Source organism: Drosophila biarmipes, chromosome 2L (assembly GCF_025231255.1).
Source record: "Drosophila biarmipes strain raj3 chromosome 2L, RU_DBia_V1.1, whole genome shotgun sequence".
NCBI lineage: Eukaryota > Metazoa > Arthropoda > Insecta > Diptera > Drosophilidae > Drosophila > Drosophila biarmipes.
The window spans coordinates 8,918,560-8,941,100 of record NC_066612.1 but is presented as its reverse complement, the minus strand read 5'-3'; the positions used below and the strand labels follow the sequence as shown (position 1 = coordinate 8,941,100).

General features: G+C 40.7%; 2 protein-coding genes across 9 annotated transcripts in view; one reads left to right on the top strand and one right to left on the bottom strand.

Annotated features, from left to right (window-relative positions):
- LOC108032523 (protein sickie) overlaps nt 1-22,541 on the bottom strand; it is a 168,433-nt gene that overhangs the window by 57,608 nt on the left and 88,284 nt on the right. For 6 of the 8 annotated variants that reach the window (XM_017106367.3, XM_017106365.3, XM_017106363.3 and 3 more), the window contains exon 4: nt 516-646. In XM_017106367.3, the coding sequence (XP_016961856.1) occupies nt 516-646 (131 nt within the window). Of the gene's footprint in view, nt 1-515; nt 647-6,374; nt 6,640-12,431; nt 12,653-22,541 lie in introns of those variants that run through there. The other 2 variants (XM_017106369.3, XM_017106370.3) reach the window with 1 other exon arrangement.
- On the top strand, nt 16,989-19,374 carry LOC108032526 (xenotropic and polytropic retrovirus receptor 1 homolog). Its single transcript, XM_017106375.2, has 6 exons — nt 16,989-17,097; nt 17,154-17,491; nt 17,663-17,997; nt 18,057-18,764; nt 18,818-18,984; nt 19,042-19,374. The coding sequence occupies exons 1-6, from the start codon at nt 17,029-17,031 to the stop codon at nt 19,354-19,356; spliced, it is 1,932 nt and encodes a 643-aa protein (XP_016961864.1). The 5' UTR covers nt 16,989-17,028; the 3' UTR covers nt 19,357-19,374.

The window sequence follows — 22,541 nt, the reverse complement described above, 5'->3', positions numbered from 1 at the left end:
AACATTCTCTATACTAAATGCTAATATGGAATACTGAATAAATGCCTATTTTAAACTTTACCAAAAAATGTTGCTTGTATCTTTTGACATAGAGTATAAAGCAAAAAATTGTATATTCATTTGTTTTTGAAGTACTCTCCCACCTCCCAATTAAGTGAAGAATTCAGTTACCTTTTCCACAAATCAACGTCACTTTTCCGGAAAAAGGAGTAGGTAATGCGGAATTCTAACCCCAAACGGGTCCCCCGGGAGCTTTGATTGCGGAGTAAGGATCTCCCCCCGATGTCAAAATCTCGGTCACAGTCCCATCCAGAGAACGCATTTGAAAGGGCTAAGTGCAGGCCCGGCTTTTTAGCTTCGGGGGTTGTTTGCCGAGCCCCGAGACCGAAATTTGTTTATTCCCGGTAAACAACGGGGAGGTCCCTCACCTCCCCTAGAGCACACAGGGGGTGGCTGAGGCAGAGGGCTCAAAACATTTTTTAATAAATTTCCCACACCCTAGGTGCAGTACTCACATGGTGTATGATTCGGTGTGGGTGGCAGTGGACGCACTTTGTCCGGCGGACAGCGACGCTGAACCATCACGGTGGCGGGCAGTGGAATGGCAGTTCCGCCATTGACCTTCGCATAGGCGGGCGCAATTTGTCTGTAATTGCAAAAAGGAAAGTACATAAAGTTATTAAAATGCATATAAAAACAAAAATATGAAATGAATTTACAGATATATGTTTTTTAAAAACAATTCTTTATGGTTTTGATGGCAGACGCCCACGCCTCCTGCCTCTGATAAATATTTATAGGCAGTCTGCCATTGCAGATTGGCGTGGACTGCAGTAACAGTATCTGTAAGATACTTTTTAAAATAATTTTACGCTTATAAATTAATGAACGTATGGCTTGTTGTTGCCGCCAAGCCCCTTGGTGCAATAAAAAAATAAAGAGGAGAAACAACAACGACTTTAAAACGCGGCAATGCAGTAAATTTTTTTATGATTCGTGCCCATAAATTTGCATATCTCGTTGATTGTCATGCGACAAAGATACTTTTGTTTGCAGACCTCTAAAAAGCGTAGCTAAGTAGCCTCGTTGAGAATTCGTGATTTGGTTGCTAGTCCATAATTGTTCCACAATTACATAAAAAAGTAATTTTATGCCGGACATAAGCCAGGCACAAGATTGGTTTTGATTGCCATTCCATAGGACTTTAGAAAATAATAAGAAATTTACATGTTTAATAACTTTAGAATACCTTTTTTTAAAATGAATGTACCATTATCTCAAAAAAAAACATTATTAAAAAGTAAAAGCGTAGACCATTTCCCAGCCGGCATCCCACATAAATTACCCAGGCAAACAAAACAATTTTCCAGAGCTTTTCATTCAACTTTACGCAATTAGTCATAAGTCTGATTAAGAAGGCAAATTAAGAGAGATGTATAATGAAACGCACTAACTTTTAATAAGTCGCGCACATAAAGTTCTGGCCGGGATGCCGAGCCAACTTGCAGACAAAGCTGCGAGATACAAATGTATCTTACTTCTGCTGTGGGCCATTAATAAGTCAGCCAGAAAAAGGCGGAGGACTGGTAACAATTGTATTAAATGAATAAAAAGCAGACAATAAAAACAAAGCTGACAGACAAATGAAGTTGCCGTGGCTCCTACTGCAAATTAAATACGCATGCCAGACTCTAAAAGGATGTTTCCCTCATCAAGACATTTTTACTTGCGCAGACAAACGGCAAACGAAACTTGCTAAAATCTCACAAAATTACTTTCACAATATTTTATTTGCATCTTATATTGTTCGTGAAGACGTCTACGGAGTTGGATTTGCCTTTGTCGGCGCGAATTTTGAAAGGATGTCGATATTTTTCCATGGACGCCACTCCTTTCCTCATATTTAACTTTGAATTGCAAAAACACCTTTGTATCTCTTGGAAGCGCAAACGTGGTTTAACCCTTCTATCTGTATAGTATGTTTCATGTTTATTGAAAATATTTGTGAACTTATCGTTGCTTAAAATTTAAAGAATGTTTGCTTTTCATTCAGAGTTTAACAAATTCGACTAAACATTTGTACATCTTCGTTTTAATTATTCAAAATAAATCCCTTAAGGGAGACACTATCTTCCCTATTTTATTCTCCTAATGAAGGACTTGCACATATCTTTTGACATTCCCCACCTACACAATTCTTGTCTGAGACCCCAGACTTCCATCAATTCCCGCACAGAACTACTGTTCAGCTTGTTATGAGTGGGGAATGCAATTCGTATCTTTCGGTTGCAATCTCCTCTTTCAGGTGTCGCATGTCAGAAGTGATGCGCCGGGCGCCTCGACATCTCTTTATTTGCCATATTCTCCCCCCAGCTTTTTGTTCAAATTGAATTTGCGTCTTTAGTTCGCATTTTTGATTTGTAGCTGGAGATGCGGAGATTTGCACAGATGCAGAACAGAAATGAGCAGAGGAGGACTGAACGAGGAACAGCTGCCAAATGTCTTTGACCTTTCCTGGCTGACTGAATGAGCCACGGGTGTGTGTTTCCCATAATAGCTGCCACTGTGGATGGCTGATTCCTCTGGTTCCACTGCCTCGTGGTGGCATTCACCTGTGTTCTACCTCCTGCACCGCCCCTTACATGCATTCGTCTCTCCTCCATTCCAGGAACCCACAAGCCCACGCAGTTTTGGACCAGTCACTAAACATTTCCGGTTGGCGGGGGAAACGTTGATGGCATCTGTATTTATATATATGAGGTCCTGCCCCTTCCCGCACACCCGCTCAGAACTTCTCGTCCTGGCTGCCCATTAGTTTGCATTGCATTTCGCTGCTGCTTTGTGAACAATGTATCACTTGAGTTGCATTTGTCATGGCAACAGCTTCTGAAAGCCTGACTTGCATCGGGGAGCCAAGCACTACACTCGAAGCAAAGGTAAATTCTAAAAAAAAGTAATATCTCTGCAATGAATATAAGATATGTTTTGAAATATATTTATATTCATTTATTTAAATTTTATGTAGCTCATATTTTAAGAAACAAATCCTATGCCAAATGATTCATAATCACTCCATATTTTTTGGAATCAGTATCTTAAGTTGTATAGGTTTTTTCTTAGCATGTAACAGGTATAGATACAGAAAATATTTGTAATATTTTGTTTCGCAGTGCAATTAAGACGAGAGTGGGGATACGTGTATGGACATAAGAAGGCTCTGCTGGCTGTGCCTGCTGTGACCATTTTGGGTATCTGCCAGTTGCCTTTTATGCAGCATCTTTCGCTTTTATTATTGCTTGGCACACATGAGAGTATTGCCTGCAGCTTGCCCGTTATGGTTAGAACTCGAAATCCAGCTTGGCCCTTTGGCATTTGAGGTATTAAACAATACATGAGCAAGATTTTCTCCTTCAAGTGGCTGCACCTCAAAGGCCCCAATCCATGCACCTCCTAAGACCCATCATGTTAGATTGGTTCGGCCAATTTTCACATCCATCTTAACCCAAAGCCCCTTGAACCAGCCGAGTTGCCAGTTGTAGTGGCGGTTTTGCCGTTAAGTGCAGAGAATTTTCATAAATTTGCCACAGCAATTCGGCTGGCTACTGCCAAACCGCCAAAGAGCCAGAGAACCGCTATCCAAAACAAAACCGCATCCGTCGGATACATCCCCGCCACCACCAGCAGAACTTTTCGACTTGGACCGCCTGTCAGCCAAAATCAACAGCGCAGGCCTGTTTGCAATTTATGCGAGTTGGCCTGGCCAAGAAGGCACTCGAGATAAGTTACTTGGTCTTAGGAGTGGTTTATTTTTACTCTTTGTATCTTTCTTTGTGCCCTGACATGGGGACTTTTGAGTAGGTGTTGAATGGCTGGCAATAAGCATAATTATATGCCATTGATAGGGCCAAGAAGTGGCCAGCACACAGAACCGAATTAAAGAGCTATTCACAGGCAGCTAAAGAATGTTTACGCTGTGTAAAAACATCTAAATGAAAATCGATTCGATTCGATTTGTTTATTTGGATGTGATTCCAATGAAATTACAAACAAGTGCAGGGAATTGCATTTACCAGAATAGAAATCTTATAGGGGCTTATTACTTTGTAAACTTGTTTCTTTGTGTTTTGTTTACATATCAACCGTAACTCTTGATAAAGTAATCATGTTGGGGAAAGTATTCCAGCAACTCCGCGTAGGTTTTCGCTTGAAAAAATATCTTCTGCTGATGAAAGCCTTTCGGTTGGGGATATCTCACTCTGGCATTTAGCTCATAATCAACACCGGCTTTGTTCATAACTAAAAGCCATGTCCCAATGTCGCCGCCCTTAGAAATGCTGGTAATGCGATACGCCGGAGAACGTGTTCATTCTTAAGAGTCGTGTACCATCATCTACATAGTGGCCCTCGCCCCTGGGGAGGGCCCTGCCTTTCTGGCCCAAAAGACACAGAACTACAGCCATATTGTGTTCAACCATTTTCAAGTGCAGACATAAAGTCACGATTTTCAGTTATTAGACGCCGGAGCGAAACTTCTCCTTGTTTTGTGGCACTTCGGAGACGCATTTTCTCAGCTGCAGCTGCCGCTGTTGCTGCCACAAGAAACAATTAATAGCGTCTGCTAAGATACACCTTCCCCCACCAGATCGGCGAACTCAAAGATGTTTCCTAGCCTGCTAATGGCTGTCGTCATCGTTGGACTGCCACCTTTTGTTGGCTGGTTGACATCTTTAAATATGCAGCAGCTCGGCTTGGGCCTGTAAACAAGCCGCAAATGGAGAGTGGCCGAGCAAACAGTGGGAATAAGAACACAAAGTGGGCTGAAAGGGAGCTGGGGTCTCGGGGGACGGGGCCGTAAGCCCGCCCTATAGAGAGACCCTCTTCGGCAGCTTCCACACTTGGCCAACTCAAGTGGCAACTTCCACTTCTTTGTGCCACAGCGTCCAACTCAGTGGGTAGCCTACATAAGTAAGGTTTATGCGTCTCCAGTGTGTTGAGGGAATCAACCTTTTTTGAGATACTTTTTTATGGAACAACTTTAAAATATGATTTTAAGGGTTGTTTATTCTTATTTTCTTTTATTAGATATAATTCTATAAAATAAAATGCTTTTTATTTTTACTAGTTATTTTTACAGTAAAGTTAATAAAGCCATTAATATTCTATGTTTCAAAAGCATATTAAAAAAGTTCTACATCATACAATATTTTTAGTCGGCGCCAATTATGTTGGAAAGCAAAAATATACTTGACTTCATTAAGTTTACTTTCATCTTTTGGACACTTTCGTATATTCCTAGGATATATTCCGCCACTCCTATGACGATATTTATAGCGTGGCCAAACATTACACAAAATAGACATTTTCTTCACACTTTGAGCGAAATGCAGCTGACAACATTTTGTGTTATATTTTTTTGTTTGACGAGTCCCACAACATATGCACGCCTCGTGCGGGGGTTGTTCAAACAAATGGGATAGACCAAGGGTTGCACCAGGACTTCTGATAAGTAGCACACACACGCGCTACGCACTCCGAGATACCCAGGCATTTCTCTCCTTTTCAATTATGCAACTTTGGCAAATGTTTTATTTATTGACTCCGAAAGATGGAACAGAGGGGACAGGCGAATGTCACACCATTTCCATCATAACTGAAAGGTTTTTAGATACGGTGGTTGATTTCGGGCATGCGTTGCCTTTTGAAGATTATTTTCAGGGGTTGGCGAAGGGCGCCCTGCAGGGCTCGTATATCAAAAATGCACTTTGAAATATCTGAATAATATGGATATGCGAGGGCAGCTGAACTCAGGCGATCGCTGGATTATGTAATGCACTTCTTTCGGGGAGAGGGCAACAAACTAGAGACTCCAGCTGAATTTAGATGCCGTCTGGCTGGCAGCCAGAAGTTCTTCATTGAGATCCGAGTACTTCAGTCCTACGATCATTGCGTGTCATCTTCTGTGTGGCTTTCGGCACCTCCAGACATGTGTACATATACGTAGGGAACCCAAAAAGATATAGACCAAGTCGGTGCAGACCGCGCCGACATTAATTATGAATCTGGAGTGAGCTGGGAAATTTTGCACTTGCCCGCAAACATCTTGGGAACCACAAAATGTCATTTCCATTAGCTCCCCGGAAAAACGACGCTTCTAAAAATATCTCGCTTAGCTTGGGAAATTATCGTAAATTTGGTGGAACTTTGTTATAGATAGACCAGAAGTCGGGGATGATTGACTTGATTTATCGCGCTGACACTTGGCTCAATTCGAATGTTTTTCGTACGCATGATGACACTCATTAGTGGCCAGAAATGTCAACTGACGTTTTCCCGGAAAAAAAATACATGGGAATAAAGTATTATTCGATGGTTACCTTCTGACATCCGGTGAGTTGGGTAGGCTGCGACATTTCCGTGAACTTTTGCCACCATTTGCCGATGAGGACGAAGTATTACCCATCTTCCTTAGGTTACTTGGTATCGATAACTTATCTTAATTTGGCATTTAGATGCAACTTTGGCACTGCATTAGCTTTTATTTAATTTATTTATTTCTCACATTACGCTTTTGAGTTATTCATTTTGGACACTTAAGATTGGTTATTGGTTTTGGCAAAGCACACTTTTATATAAAATTTTCTATTTTTATTGAAGATAAATTATAAATGGCCTTTTAATATACTCATTTGTTTGTCTTGATAGACCTTAGGTTGTACACTTTATGGCTTTTTAAACAAATTTATGAGGCATCTCAAAACTCTGCCAGTTTTTATGAACATCAAAAGAAAAATGCTTGGGCTCCCGAAAAGAATTCTATATATAAAAACTTTGCTCCTAAAAATATTCATTCCAACATTAAGCTACTGCTAACTTGGTTTCCGCCCCTGCTCTTCGTGACTCGCCTTTAATTACATAAACACACCATTTTCACACTAATTATAAGCTCAGATATCCGAGCGGACTGTTTACTTTGTGTAATTAGTTTGCAATTAAGTGGGGGATGCTGAAACGCAAGTACAAATGGACTCGAATCAAACAAAATGTCTGGTCGCAACGCCCCCAAGTCAAATGCAGGGCGAAAAGGGAGAAATAATCCATTTTGGGATGACCAAAGCGAAATATTTGCGGAGCACTTTGATCTTAACCCAAAAACAAATGGGGGTTGCTCGGGCCGAACACAAACTTAATGCAATTAAACGAGCATATTTGCAACTTCCGTGCAAGACAAACCGAACCAGACAGGCCGACATTTGTTTTTGATGTATGACTGCCGATGCGGCTAATCGAGAAAAGCCCAAAAAACATATACTGGGGTAGATTGTTCCACTGGCTGTGAGCCATATCCTTCCTGAAAACCGAGCAGATTCCCTGCTCTTTTTGCGGGTTCCCGGCAGGAAAATCAATAACTTCAATTACAAGGATGGAAAGCTGGAGAAACAGAAAAAATTATTGCGTGTAAATAATACGCACGTGTGCGTGGCACGTGAGTGGGTGGCAGTTGCAGCCACCCACTGGGCGGCATTCGTCCCCCATTTCTTTTATTTTTTAGGCATTTTTCAAGTGCCTGCTAAATGCTCTCAAAGTGGTCATATTTTCGCAGCACCCCAGAAAACAGCGAGGGTGCGAAGTTCAGGCTTAATCAATTTGTCGTAAAATGTAATGGGCACAGAAAGGGCTGCATTCGATTCGATAAATGTAACAGGGGATTCGACACGTGTGCGGGGATTGTCAGTTACTTTCCATCGACTCTGACTTATGGGCGCATTTTACTGATTTATTGAAAGTTTGCAGCGGTTGCGTAATCACACGTCACAGCAACAATTACGACAATCAGAACTTCGGAGCTGAACCCGGACTAGGCCAGACCGAAAAGCACTCGACTCAACCGAGTCCCGACTGACTGCATAATTTCCATAAATTGTTGCAAATTGCTGTTTGTTGTTCGTCGTTTGTCACTCAAGCCAGGGCCCAAAGAGCCTGGCGAGGCGAAGATGTGGAACAGGAAGCTAAGCGGGCATCTATAGAAATCCATGAATAGTACTCGTGCCGGGGTGTCTTGGCAGGCTGAATAAATTGCTGGAGGGGAAACGATGTGCTTACTAGACTTTTGACCCAAGAAGACTGGGTTTTCCAGGGGCTTACAACAAGGTAATGAGTTGAGTTGTAAGCTTATCCTTTCAAATCAAAATGAAGTTTATAGTAATTATTACCAGAATTTTCCTAATTCCTTGTCTGTTTATTTTCCAAAAGCCCAAGCTAAGTAATCCCATTTGCGAGCACTTAAACCCTCGAGCCTCGTTGACACTCTAGTGCGCCGCCCATTACATAATTTCCACTTCTGTAACCGATTCCCATCTCTCTGCCACCCTCCATAATCACCGATAACTAATCGTTCGATTCGAGAAATATCACGTACCAAACTTGAAGCGCAACTTTTTTGACACACTTAGAATGCCGACGGCCGTCGGCTGAGTTGGGGAAACTTTCGAGAGGAAGGACAAACTGATGTTCTTATCAGAGCGTTGCACTTTTCGCACACTGCATAAAAAGTGGCAAAGTCGTTTACCCAGGTCTTATCTTATGCCGACACATAGGAGGCCCGAGGGGCGCTACTAGGAATTATTAAAATCGGTTTTAGAAAATGCATTTTGCATAGAGCCCGGAGCGGGGCAGAACTGGAAATTGACGTTTAGTCACGTACAATGGTGCCCACAAGTTGGCCGAAGGAAAATAATTTAATATGCGGCGAAGAAGTGGCAAAAAGTTGTTGAAAGACACGCATACATATCAGCCTAAGTATGTGTAATACACCAAAAAAAGTTTTTTAATTATAAAATTATTATTAGCAAATTAACAGCAATGATAAGGGAATAAATCCAAAGAACATCGTACTCATCATTTATTGTTGCCTACTTTTAGTCACCTTTATAAGGATTTAAAAACTGGCTTTATGCTCTATGATAAAATATTAAATTAATAATTTAAAATTCAAAAAAAGATTCACAATAATTTTAAAACTGAATGAAAGAATGAATAAAACAAGAATGATTTTTTAATATAATTTAATCAACTTGATATAAATACTAGAAAAAGCTGCATATAGGTTTCAGTGTATGCACACAATTGTGGCCGAAGGTATTGGTATCGTCACGAACATAATTTCAAAGAAGAGGGAGAGCGCGGGTGGTAATTGGTAGGATTTTTCGGGGGTAGCCCCACGTTAGAATGCAATTTTGAAAGGAAATTCACAGAGGAAATTAATGGATCTCGGGAGCGGTTTAACTTTGCCATTGTTGTTACTGGACTAGACTGGAGTTTGTGGCCCATTTAGCTTTTCTTTGTCCTGAAGCGTCTCGAACATAAATCTAACAATGCTAGCGTTCAATCACTCCCATGCTCGTCGGGTCTTCAGAAACTCAACTCCAACGTGGCGCTACGAGCACATGCGGTGCATATCAAACCCAATTTCGTCTTTGGCTTTAACAAATAAATTCTTACGAGATTTATGGCAAAAAGCCCGCCCCCAAGCCGCCACAATCCCCTCTTAACTGACATAAAAAAATACTTCCATCTAAATATAAACAAAAGCCAAAGGCATAAAACGAAGGGGCCAGGCTGGGGGGAGTGGAAAACAAATTTAAAACGTGCAAATGCACGTGCTGCTCCAAATTTTCGAAACGCCAGCTGAGGGTTAAGTACTATGGAATGGGGCTTTGGGGCAAAATGGGGGGGTGCCTTTTGCGCTCCAGCGAACAGTGGGGACCAAAACAGAAATAGACAAGTTTATGGAGCAGAAATCAACTTGAAAGACTCTTTTAGCTTCCGCTTAAATATACAAAAGTGGCAAAGGCGAATGGAAAACAAAGGGAAAAGATACAAGTTTAGAGAGTGTCACAACTTTTGCGATACCCTCGACTTTTTAGTTTATGAGCACTGCACTTCTGTGGACAGGAAATAAATCTCTTTTACTACCTGCCAAAGAAGGTGAAGAACGGTGAAAGAAAACCAATATTTCAGTAAAGGAACTATTCTACAAGAGACAATAAATAATTTTTATTAGTTTTCCATATTCTGGGCCATCTCAGTTTTACACCTAAATATTATGTTAAGAAGTCTACTATCTTTGATTTATGCTCACTACTTTTTACTAGACTCTCTAAACCTCTATCACACACCAACTGCAGGGTAGCTAAAAGGAAACCTGAAGACAAAAGCGTTTTTCTTTTTATATGTCAGAGCAAATCAACAATTTGTCACGGCATTTTGCATTGAATGGCTGCTAGAGGAGGACTGGCAGGAAGCGGGGCAAAGTTGGGTAGGGTGAACAGATTTATACGAATTTCACTGTTTTGGGCAACTCAAAATGACACTCGTTTCCCGACTATTTTACCCCTTCCCACTGGTTGTGCCAGTCAACCAATTAACTGCTTGAAAGGGCCGCCCAAAGATCGATGTGCGAGGTGTGGCCCACATCTTGCATTTAAATCGGGAAAACATAAATGTATGCACATAAATATTTCATAATCGCTGGAGGGTCTTTTGAAGTTGCAATTGACATTTCCGTGAGCTGTCGGGGATCTTGATTCTCCGCTCCGCTGGTCAATTGAAAAGGCGACAAGAAGCGCATAAAGATAATCAGTGTTTCTGAACGAAAGGCTTGGGTGGTCTTTGACGTATTTCAAGAGAGGAATGCCACTTTTCCAAACTTAAGACCCACATATATGGCTTATAAATTGCCAGGCAATTTGCATAAACTTTGAATAGAAAAAGGCAAAGTAAACGTCGAAGTGTGCAGAAAATATGGAGTTTGCAAAGTGGAGTGCATAAATAGACTGACTTAATATAAAGTCATAAATAGAGTTAAGTAACTTTCTTAATAGCATAATTTATGCCAACGAGCCATTATAGCTGCTCGCATAATTGTCATCGCTACCAAGAGCAGCTTAACCCATCTGCCCCCCGGCCATTATAATTACCATAATTAAATCATTAGCGTTACGCTGCCATCAACTAATAATACACATTTCTCCCCCGACTGTCAGCTACCTCGGGGTATTCACACGCCCAGCCCCGAGTAATGTGCCCCTATCATTAGCCCATGTTTGGGACTGAAAGATGAGGAACTCTCGCGGCTCTTGGGCTCCCGCAACAATTGATTCTACTTGCTTGATAATTTGACAGCTTGCCTTCTGATATCTCGAATTTCTGGCGGGGCTTTCGGATTCGATTTTGATTTCAATTCGGCTTCTGTGAGGGTTGCTGAAGTTCGAGTTCAATGCTCCGCCACAGAAGGATTTTGACAGCGCCTGTTGCGCGCTTGTCAGATTGTTGGACTGTCAGTTTGTCAGATGTCAAAGCCAGAAGAGCGGCATTGGAAAATTGAAAATCCCCGACAAAGCTGTTTGGTCTCGGTAACCATAATTAGCCGGAATCCCAAGTTTGGCCATATCCACACACAACTCCTTACGGGAGGCAGCATAATCCTTTCGGTACCAGCTGCCACTTGAATAAAATTAAATTAGAGAGGCAAGGGCACACGCTTCAAGAGCTCTGAAGAAGCAACCGATTCGAGGCGGTGATTAATTGAAGACACGCGCCTTAAGACCCAAAAAATAAAACCGGTTAACAACCAGTCATCAGACTTCGGGCCTGCAACTTCTGCAGCATCTGTGATCCAGGTCGATGACAATATAGATTAGCACCCCGCATTTTGGAGAGCTTCTCTTTCTATTGTCTGCGACTAATTACCTTTGGGTTCTAGATGTTTAGACCGTCTGACAACTTTGGAGCCAGTCAAATGGAAAGGTGGTAAATTAGGGTGAAATTGACTGATAAGAATTCGGATAAAGTGAACCCTTTACTAAACGATGTTGTGGTTAGATAAGCACATGGTGGGGACTGTATTCCTGTCTGGAACAAAGCGAAATGTTTATTAAGCTTTCCTTAACATAAATCAAAGGCATTGCCAGGGCTTGCCTTACGGAAGTTCAGTAGAAACAGAGTATTTAGATACATTTTAAGATACATTTTCCTAAAGAAAAAGCCAAAGCACAGAACTTCATATAACATCCTTCTTAATTAGTCGACTTAAGCGTAGTCTCATTAATATAATTAAAGCAGGGATTTTTTGTACGCCAAACTTTTTGTTCTCTTGGGACCACCAAACCCGCTCCCTCCCAGGATTTAAATAACGCACGACTCTTATCTAGGATGTATAAAACATTCTGACCGCCGGTCCGGGGAGGAAAAAACGTCTGGTCTGGAAATTTTTTGGGTTCTGTTCGGGTTGTCTGCCGTAAGCCTTTTAATGTGTGTGCGATGCGATAAGGCGATAATTATGGGGCTGCTAAAGAGTCTGAGGATAATGCTGATGGTGCCAGTTTAAAGCCATAAAGTATGCAACAGCCGGTTAAAAAGTTTAAAGGACAAACTTTGTATAAAGTGGTTATAAAATTCCCAAGAAAAATTTCCGAAGATTTATCACTTTGCGCATTAACTTTATTTTGGCACTGTTAAGCGATGCTCGTCGTTAATCAATTTTATTCACACACTCTTCGATTTGCCGCCATTTATTTTGCGAGTGGCACGCGTCGTTAAAACCGGCTAAACAAAAGAAAATAATTCGAAAATGCCGCACGAAAATCTACCGCATCCGTCGACGCAACAAAGCGAACTGTTTGTGGTAGCTTCAAAAACTCGCTTTTGCCGGGGGTTTTTCTTTTCGGTCTCTCTGAGTTCTCTTTGCCAGACGTGCTCTTAAGAGCTGGGGATCTGTTCCCGGCCAACAGTATTTTATACGAAACTCAGAGATATCCACCCCCACAATTTTTGGCTTTTGAATGTCACCACAACTGAGTAAACAATTAAACAATATTTAAGGATCGTTATTTTTTGTAAATATTTTAACTATATATTTTGTTAGAACTTTTATTGATGGCTTAGGCTTTATTTAATAAAAAAAATATTGTTTTTGTGGATGCTTTCTTTAAAAAACCAGACAGAAATTTTCTCTAAGTAAAAATAAAATAAAAAATATACCAATATAACTTATTATTATATAATAGTTTATTATTTACTTAGTTTTATTATATAATAGTGTATGATAATAACTTGCGTATTTATTTAGTTTTAATTTTGTTTAATAAAACAACTATTCATAAATATATTTTTTTATATTTCGTGAAGCAACAGGAACATTGTAAAAGGATATTTAAGAGAGGATGTTTGACAGGGACAAGAGCAAAACGAACCAAAGAGTCGACAGCATACAATTTTACACCACCAACATGTTCGAGGTTTGAAATGAAGGTGGTTGGATTGTTACACCTTAAAAAAAATGTTAAACCTACGGAAAGTATACAAAACTTTTTTATCAAATGAGGAAGTATGAAATATACGGGTTAGAGATTTCGAAAAATAATACAATTTATTAAAGAAAGTTCTTTTTACAATCTTGGACAATCACTTGCGGAATAGGTTATAGTAAATGAATGATTTATTCAATCAATAATCAATCTTTATAAGTGCAACATTTTATTTCCAGCTGATTCTGATTGCTATAGTCCCAACCAAAGCCCCGTTTCTCTCAGTGCCCTGAACCACTGGAGACGTTTGTCTTGTTTGCCTGTCGGTTAGCTGCACTTGGCTGGTCTATAAATACTTGGCACTTGCACTTCTGAGGAGGCGGATGTGCAGGAGGGCTGGGGGTCTCCCCTGAAGTTCAATGCACATGCCCCAGCTGCTGGGGGTCAACTGGAGCGAATGGCGAACGAGACCAATTAAGCTGCTCCAAGTTATTGTTGGCCAGCAAACAAATCGCCGCAATTTAACAAAGTAAGCAATTATAGCAAATAGTTTCGTGTCACATAAACCGTCGCAGAAGTACAGGCAGAGCAGAGGGGTAAAGTTTCGGAAAGTAAAATTGTTTAATCATTGAGCTTAATTTCAATCGGGAAACTCGTTTGACTCTAAGCCGATCAGGCGCACACTCAACTTGTTAGATCTAGTTTACGACGCTGGCTGTTGTGTTTTTAGTGGTACCCTAACAAAAAGAATATACAATAACTTAAACTTTTAGATATTAATTTGTCAACCCAAAATACATATTTTTAAGATTTAGCATCGTTGATAGACTTAAAATGTCGCTTTAAGAAACTATCTTTTTAATATCTTCAAAAACATCTTTTACATTCTTTAGCAATATCGATGGTCGAAAAAAACATATTGGTGTGGTTCTTATAAATTTTTTCTTAAGAAACTACCTTGCTGGTATTTTTAAAATATCTTTAACATATTCAGTAATTTAAAATTTATAATTAAATTTTTTTATACCAATTACTTCTCGGCAGTTTTGTAATTAATACCTTTATAAATACCGTCAAAGTTATTTATTAAAATGCTAAACTAAGAATCATATTTCAGAAAACATTAGTATTTATCAAGAGTATTGCATTATCGGTATTGCTGATAACTAACATTGACACTTTTTGTTTGTTTTTTTTTTTAGCGGCCTGAAGTTTATGGCCAGTGCAAGCTGCGCAGCGTGTCGAAATATGATTGCAATTACTTGGCATGTGCGATGTAGCCCCAAAATCGCAATGATTGAACGGCCAAACGAGTTTCGGATTGAAAGTGTTCGACGCAGACTGCCACTATAATTGAAGTTGGGCTTAAGAGTGTGCACGAAAAGTGGGCGGCAAAGAAAGTGGCCGAATGCGATTGAGTTGTTGCAGACAGTTGGAAAAAAGGTGCCAAGTCTTGAAATCCCTAGCCTGAAGCCAAAGCTGATTGAAAATATTGTGCAGATATTGTCTTGGAATGCTATTCGAGTTCATGTAGCTGTCAAGTCTAAATCGAGATATAATTTGATATGTCGTAAGGTGATCAGGTGTTAATTGAATCAAAGCTAGATAATGTACTTTTTGCAAATATTTATGGATATAGAAGGGTATACCATAGTAACTTAAATACTTGTTTTGCTAGAAATTTAAGTGGAATAAAAAACCTTCTAACTCCTGATTTGTATCTTTTGACCACCTAAGCCCGACTTACTCTTAAACTCTTTCCCAACTTTCGCCCCCCAACTTGTTACAAACACAATCAGTTTTGAAAAACAACACATAAACCCTCTGCCACTCCGTAGAAAAAACTAGAACTAGACCCAATAAATCTTTGTTTGGACAAATCCAGAAAGCATGAAAGCCTTTCGCCCGAGTTGCCACACACAACATACGGACATAACCAGATGTAGCTCCAGACGGAGTGCTCCCGGAGACCCCTCCCCTAATGCCATTAAGCCCCCGCTCCGAAAAACACTAAGCATGCATTTTATTGCCTTTTGTCGTACTCCGGGGGAGCCTTCCGGGCGGCGAGGCGCTCAGCCGGGCACTTTATCATTTCAATGGCAAACGGCGGACAGTGCAATGTTTACTTTTCATTTTATATAGTCTGTCCCCGGACTCCGCCGCCTGACGCCACCCCCACATTGTTCACTTGCCCGTCCATCCAATTGCTGAACGGTTCGTCTATGCAAATATTTTTATTTGCCTTCTGGTTATGGCCGTCCAGCAAGGACATGCCACAAAAAATCTGTTTGAAATTCCATAGATACCCGCTGGAAAAATTTGACTTATTAAAAGGTAGACCAGCTTTTCTCTACGTTAAAATCTATTAACTTTTAGAATATATTCTATAGGTAAAATAGGGATATGTAGGGATTTTTTCTTGGAATATTTAACATTTACTTCTGTACTTAATTGTAATAACATAATTAATGCAATTGTATATACTTCCTTATTAAAAGGTAAGGCCATTTTATTACCAAGATACCTAAAATAAAACCAACACTGCTGACAGCTGATAATTTTCCCCTCTCTGAGTAGGACAATAATCTTGGGTTTTATCCTTTGCACATGCCACCACTTTCCGCTGGCTTAGTTTTCCGGCATCATCTCTCGGGCCTCGGCCATCAGCTTAATCAAGTTCTTCAAATAGTTAATGTTCCCGGGGGAGTTAATTACCCGAGTATTTAGCATATAATTATGGAGTTCACCTGTTTTCATCATGGTCCGTCCCTGGCTTACTTTCCCTCCGATTTCCCACTACGAAAAGGTCCCTCGGGGGCAGGACGAACTTCAAGCTCCGCCCACTGGCAATTCAATTTTCCTTTACGACCAAACAACAACAACAGGGGGGAAAACTGTTGGAAAAAGTAATCATCGTTGCAATTGTTTCACATTTTTCACAGGGCGGCGCAGAGGGGAAGATGAATACCGGCTTTGATGATGACGACTGAGGTGAGATGGGAGTCCTTTTGGGCCACCCACTTCATCCTCTCATCGAGGGATGCCTGTAGACGACATTTTCCCGCTTCCCAATTTTCTTTTCTTATGACTAATGGCTAGCAACTGAAATCGAATTGTGGGACTCAATGGAAGCGATTGCGACCTTAAAGAGTTGCCACCCCGATTTCCAGGACTTTCTATTCATTTTTAATAATATACCCAAACGCAGTCACTTCAAAAAAGGCGGAAAACTCGAAAAAGGAGGGTATATTAAGGTCTGCTGGAACATGAAAAGCCGGACAATTTCAAGGAGGATGAGCCGATGATTCTGCGGACATCGTCCTTTCAAAACAAAAGCGAAATTGTCAACTCTCGGTGGAAAGGAAAGGGAAACGCATGTCAAAATTTGCGTGTGTTGTCCGCGGACAATGAAAAAATATTCCTGATTAGGGAAAGAGAAATTCATAGCCATGACAGGGATGAAAACTCTCCCATTAGAGATTTCAAGGGCGGTTGCGTTTTAGCCACATTATGGTAAAGCCAAAAAAAATATATGGGCAAACTAATAATAATGCTTAAGGCCATTGCAAAATATCAAAGGGATTTAATTTGACCCTTAGGTAATACAAGAAAATAATCCCAAATTATTACCATACTCCTGGTTTTTATTAAGGAACAAAATATAATTTGCCTCATTTGTCAAATATTTTGAGCTCACAAAAATCTAAGCTAAAGCCTTTTCAAAATGAAGTTTGGCAAAACTCTGGATACTCTTATGGTACCCGAATGGCGTTACCAGTATATGAACTACAATGTAACTAAAATCATTTATCAAACCCCAATTGCATGCTTATAATACTAATCTCCCAGGATCTTAAAATATTAATACTGAATGCCGTGGACAAAGCTCCCAGGAATAGCCTGGCGAATAATGCTTACTACAGGGACTTTGAGATACTTTTCTTCGCCACCTGCAAAGAGGAGTTGACCAAGGTGAATGACTTTTTTGTCCACAAACAGGCGGAGGCGCATCGCAAACTGGCGACTCTCAACTACCAGCTAACACTCACGGCCCGTCATCGCACCCTTCAGGAGCCCCGAACATCGACGACTTCCAGAGCATCCATCTCCTCGAGGAGCCATCAGGACATCCGCAAGATGCCGCCCCTCAACAAGCTGCGACTGGCCATGAGCGAGTTTTATCTGAGGTAACGTTCTCATATATGATATATTTTCCCCAGCTTGGCTGGTTAAAAGCCAAGCAAAACGCGAATTCTTCAGATCCAAAATAAAACTTTGCTTTATATTTTGCTGAATCACTGCATTGGCTTGTTGCAGGTCAAATGAAACTTAAAAGCTAAAATTATATCTATCCTTAGTCTGATCATGCTGCAAAACTACCAAACGCTAAATCTGACAGCCTTTCGTAAAATCTGCAAAAAGTATGACAAGAATCTCAAGTCAGAGGTTGGCTCAGCATGGTTCGAGCGGTTTATTACGAGGGCGAGCTTTGCCATGACCACGCAGTTGGATCGGATGATAGTAACCACGGAGGATCTGTACACGGAGTACTTGGCCAATGGAGATCGATCGAAGGCAATGGCCAAGCTGCGAGTTCCCCCTTTGGGCACACCTACTCCTCCGATTCATGTTTTTTGCGCAGGACTATTTCTGGGCCTCTTTTTGGTGGCCGCTGTAATATGTGTGATCTCATGTGGGTATATACTATATATTTTATAATCCTTTGATATTAATTTTTTCCCATCTCCAAAGATATTTGCCTAGACTTAAGCTCAGAGTTTCGTTACGTGTTTGTCAGCCTCTTTAGAGGACCCATTTCGGGCGTTACTTTTGGCTTCTGTCTGGCTATCAATATCAAAGTCTTTGAGAAGAAGGGCATTGACCATGTTTTGATCTTCGAGGCGGAGCGAAGGAATGCCATTGGTGCCATGAGAGCTTTGGAAATAGTCAGCTTTTTCGGATACCTCTGCACCATGAGTGTTTTGCTGTACCTGCTCCACAAAGAGTTCTTTATAAGTGATCCGCATTATATACCGCTGGTTCAGTTGGCCATTGTTATTATACTGTTTCTGAACCCCATACCCATTTTTTTCTACTCAGCCAGGATTTGGCTGCTGACCATTGTGGGTCGCATCCTGTTGGCCCCCTTTTTCTTTGTGAACTTTGTGGACTTTTGGGTGGCTGACCAGTGGACCTCTTTGGTAGTTGGCATTGTGGATCACTATTACCTAGTAAGGTTCTATGTGCGGTATTTTCTGGATAGTCCCGATGCCTTCGACTTTGGGCCCGACTACGCGGTGCCTGTCATTCGATGTCTGCCGGCTTGGTTCCGATTTTGCCAGAGTCTTCGGCGATTCAGAGACAGTGGTTCCAAGTCCACGGACTATCTGATCAATGCTTTGAAGTACTTTCTCTTCGTAACGGAGGTAGTGTTTTCCACAATACAAATGGACACCAATGGTGAGTGGCTTAAAACTATTTGAAATATTTCACTTTTTTTAAAAAACCGCCAGCCACATACATAAATCTCTTCGAGAATCCCTGGACTTGGGCCTACATAACGATATGCATTACTTCGTCAATATATTCCCTGCTTTGGGATTTGCTAATGGACTTTGGTTTGCTGAGAGTGTGGAAGGGTGAGAACCTCTTCTTGCGCGAGAATCTGGTCTATCCCAAGGTAAAATCTTAAACCTACTTAAACTTAAAAAAACACAAAAAGAAATCTTATTTATAGTGGTTCTATTTCTTTGTAATTGTGGAAAATTCACTGCTGCGATTCGTTTGGGTCTTGGAGTTTGTCTTGGTCTATCAGGAAGTAATTGCCCCCCATAATGGCAAAACGATAATTTCCTTTAGTGAGATATTCAGACGTTTTATGTGGAATTTTATGCGCCTGGAGAACGAGCACTTGTATAATTGTGGACAATTTAGAGCCACGCGGGATATATTCATAGCTAGACTAGATCCCCAAGAGGAAAGGTTCCTGGAGAGTATGATGGACGAGACGGAGAACTTTGGAAAGGAAAATCTAAATAAGAAGTATTTTTAATACGCATTGGGTTTACATTACCTCTAAGATAAATATATGTTGAATATTTGAAAATAATTTATTAACTCGTACAAAATTCTGGTACTCCATTGTTTCTGCCAATTCTCCTTTTCTAGCTCCTCACTCTTCTGCCTTAATGCTTCAATTGCCAACAATTGACAGTCAATGAAGCGTTTACCCCCGAACTAAACACAGACTGCCGTTCAGCTCTGGGCACACAAATTGAATAAAATTAATCTCACATTTACGAAATTAAAACCGCAAATGGAATTATAAATTCAGCACAGAGGAGCAGACCATGTGGAAAAAACCAAGCCCGCAGGACAACAAAAGTTAAGCCAGACGAGGCTGAGGACAACAAGGACTTGACAATTTGCCAGTGCGCAGAGTGGTCACAGAAAAGGACGAGTGCACTTCGTCTGGACCAGGAGGCAGGGCATCCTGCTGTCCCAGGATCCTGGGGGATTGGGTTGGTTCCTTGTTCATGGTCACGCATAAATGCATGCGAATTAGAGAGCCACCGGAACACACGCACGTGGGCGGATTTATCCAATTTAGGGGGTTGGTTTGGGGGCCAACATCAACCAAGGGAATTTCCGCCCCTTTCACGAGCCACCTCGCCCGTCTTCAGGGGTTACTTTCAAGCCAATTCCAGGAGGAAAGCTCGGTTACAACTGCTATAAATACAATACATATTGTTGGCATGTCTGCCAAAGCAATTTGCAGTTATAAATGGTGGGAGCTCTGCACTTGGGGCTGTATCGTCATCAGCTGTTACTGAAATCTTGTAGATATTTAAGGATATGCTGTATATAAATTCAAGTGAGGTTCGGGAATGCTTCCTCCTGTTTTAATTATGTGCGTCACTGCAACATGTTGCTCCTGCCAGCAGGTTGTCCTCGAACAAATCACAGGCAGTGCTTTAAAAAATAGAAAACTTGTGAAGTGGCATGAAATTGGAATTCCCCAAAGCAAACGGACCCCACCTCTAAATACAAAATTCAGCAGCAGCTGCCGTCGTTAAAATGCTTTTGAATTTTGCATTGAAAAATTCCAGGCAAGGACTGTCGCTAATGGTACACGGCTATAAAATATAAAAACCCATAACTTTTAACTACCCTATTCTTTATTTGTTTCTTTATTTTAAAAATAATTGTTATTAAATTTATAATTTATATTTTTTGTGAATTAAATTTATGATGTGGCCTTGTCTTAAGTTCGTTATAAAAGATTGAAGCCTCTAACTTATTTTGATACTTTCCAGGTAATATACTTAATATTTTTGCATGTAATAAATTTATTCTGTTTTAATTTGGTTTGAATTTAAATGTTGAATACATAATAGATCTCTCTAAATGTGGTTTGTGAAGTTCTTGACTTTTTAAACTTTTCGTTTAGGTGTACCATTTTTGGGGTTGCTATTTTGTCACCGTTCCGGCTGGCTGGCGGGGACCCCTGACCCCAGGGCCGGGTCTAGGTCGACCGCAGACATTATAAACAACACTCGGGAGGGTCGACGGCACCCGGCCGGCTAGTGAAAGTTTTATGGCGCAACTTTAGATGAACCTCTGCACCCTCCTGACTGCGTCGCCTACCACAAACTAGGCGCAAGGACGACCGTAAAAATCCCTTGTAATTTATTTGTCTGCTCGACCAAAAGCGAACGCAAAACATTTCCGTAACGCATTTAAATTTCATAGTCAGCGAAAGTCATCAACACATTCAGCCGGGTCCCCGAGTTAAACGACCAATTCGGAGGGCGGGGACATGGTAGGGGGGCGCCACACAAAAGCTTCCGTTTCCTGTCTGCAACTCCAAGGATTTCCCCGGGGGTTGCAAGCACGGCGCTCCCAAGAAGGGTCCCCCAAAAGCGGAGTCAAAACCGAAGACCTCCCCACAGACATTGGGCAAATAAAGTTTTCTAATTTTGCCATCTTCTTGCTTTGAATTTTTCAGAGAGCACTCTGCGGAGTTTTGCCCCCTGGCAGAGATTTTCCTCTCTTTAAACTTGTAGCACGCCAATTCTGTTTGCCCTTCTGGAGTTTTTCCTGCCATTTTCCTGATGACATCTGTTGGTCGAGGTGTGAGGCGGAACCCACAAAAAAATAAGCCCAAACCAGGACCCAACTGCCTGTAATTTCCGGCAAACAAACCAATAAATCATATTAAACTGGCTGGAAATTCCGGGAAAGCTCAGAAAGAAATGCGTGCCGGATGTCTTATGACGGTCTAAGCTAAACTCAAAGGAAATCCCTGACATTGGATATGCAATATTTTGGGGGCCATGAGGGGAGGAATTCTAAATCAATGGTGAGTCTTGGAATGATGGGATTTCAGTTAAGCTTAAGAGTTGCTAAGGGGATAAAGATAGTTAGGTGACTTTTATAATTGCTGGTGCCAGAAAGTGGAATTAAGAATAAAGTGTGAGTTCTTGACACTTATTTTGACACACACAGCTAAAACCTTCAAATATATCCCTTTAGAGTATTATGATATTATATATATATATATATGAATGGCTTTGATCAGGACCACTGTATTATGTCTAAAAGTATTTTTTCTTTCTAAGACGTATAGTAACATATAGAGTATTTTTCAATCCAAAGTTTTTAGAGTCTATAAAGGACGAGAAGAATCTTCAAATCTTTCTTAAAATCTGGAATTCATTATTGCCTTTCCCTTTAAAGCGCCCCAACTGTTGGCTTCTGTACTAATAATGGCAACCGCCGTCGATAGAGGGCGTGTAACGCGAAATAAAGTTAAAAGTCGATCCACCGACTTTTATTTGACATCTGATATGAAAGCAGGTGAAATGTATAATTTAATTTAAACCAAAGGGCGCTGGGTGTAGTGGGAACAGCATTGAGAAGCGCAATGCTCCTTAGGTGCATATACAAAATCAAAGGGTTTTTTTATTGACCTTAAGTTTTAAAAAAAAGAATTCTCTGTCATTAATTATTTTATTCAACGCTTGAATGAGACGCTGTAATCTTAAACTTCACAAAGGAAATGGTTTTACTTCAGCATCGAATGACGCAGACACCAATAAAAAAAATTTACGGGTTTTCAACAATGTTGAATTACTAATACATATGTAATTATATTACATTTTGTGAATAAATTTTTTATCTTAAGCGAGCACTGCCTATATATACCACCCATTTTATAGTTCTTGTTCAGTTCAG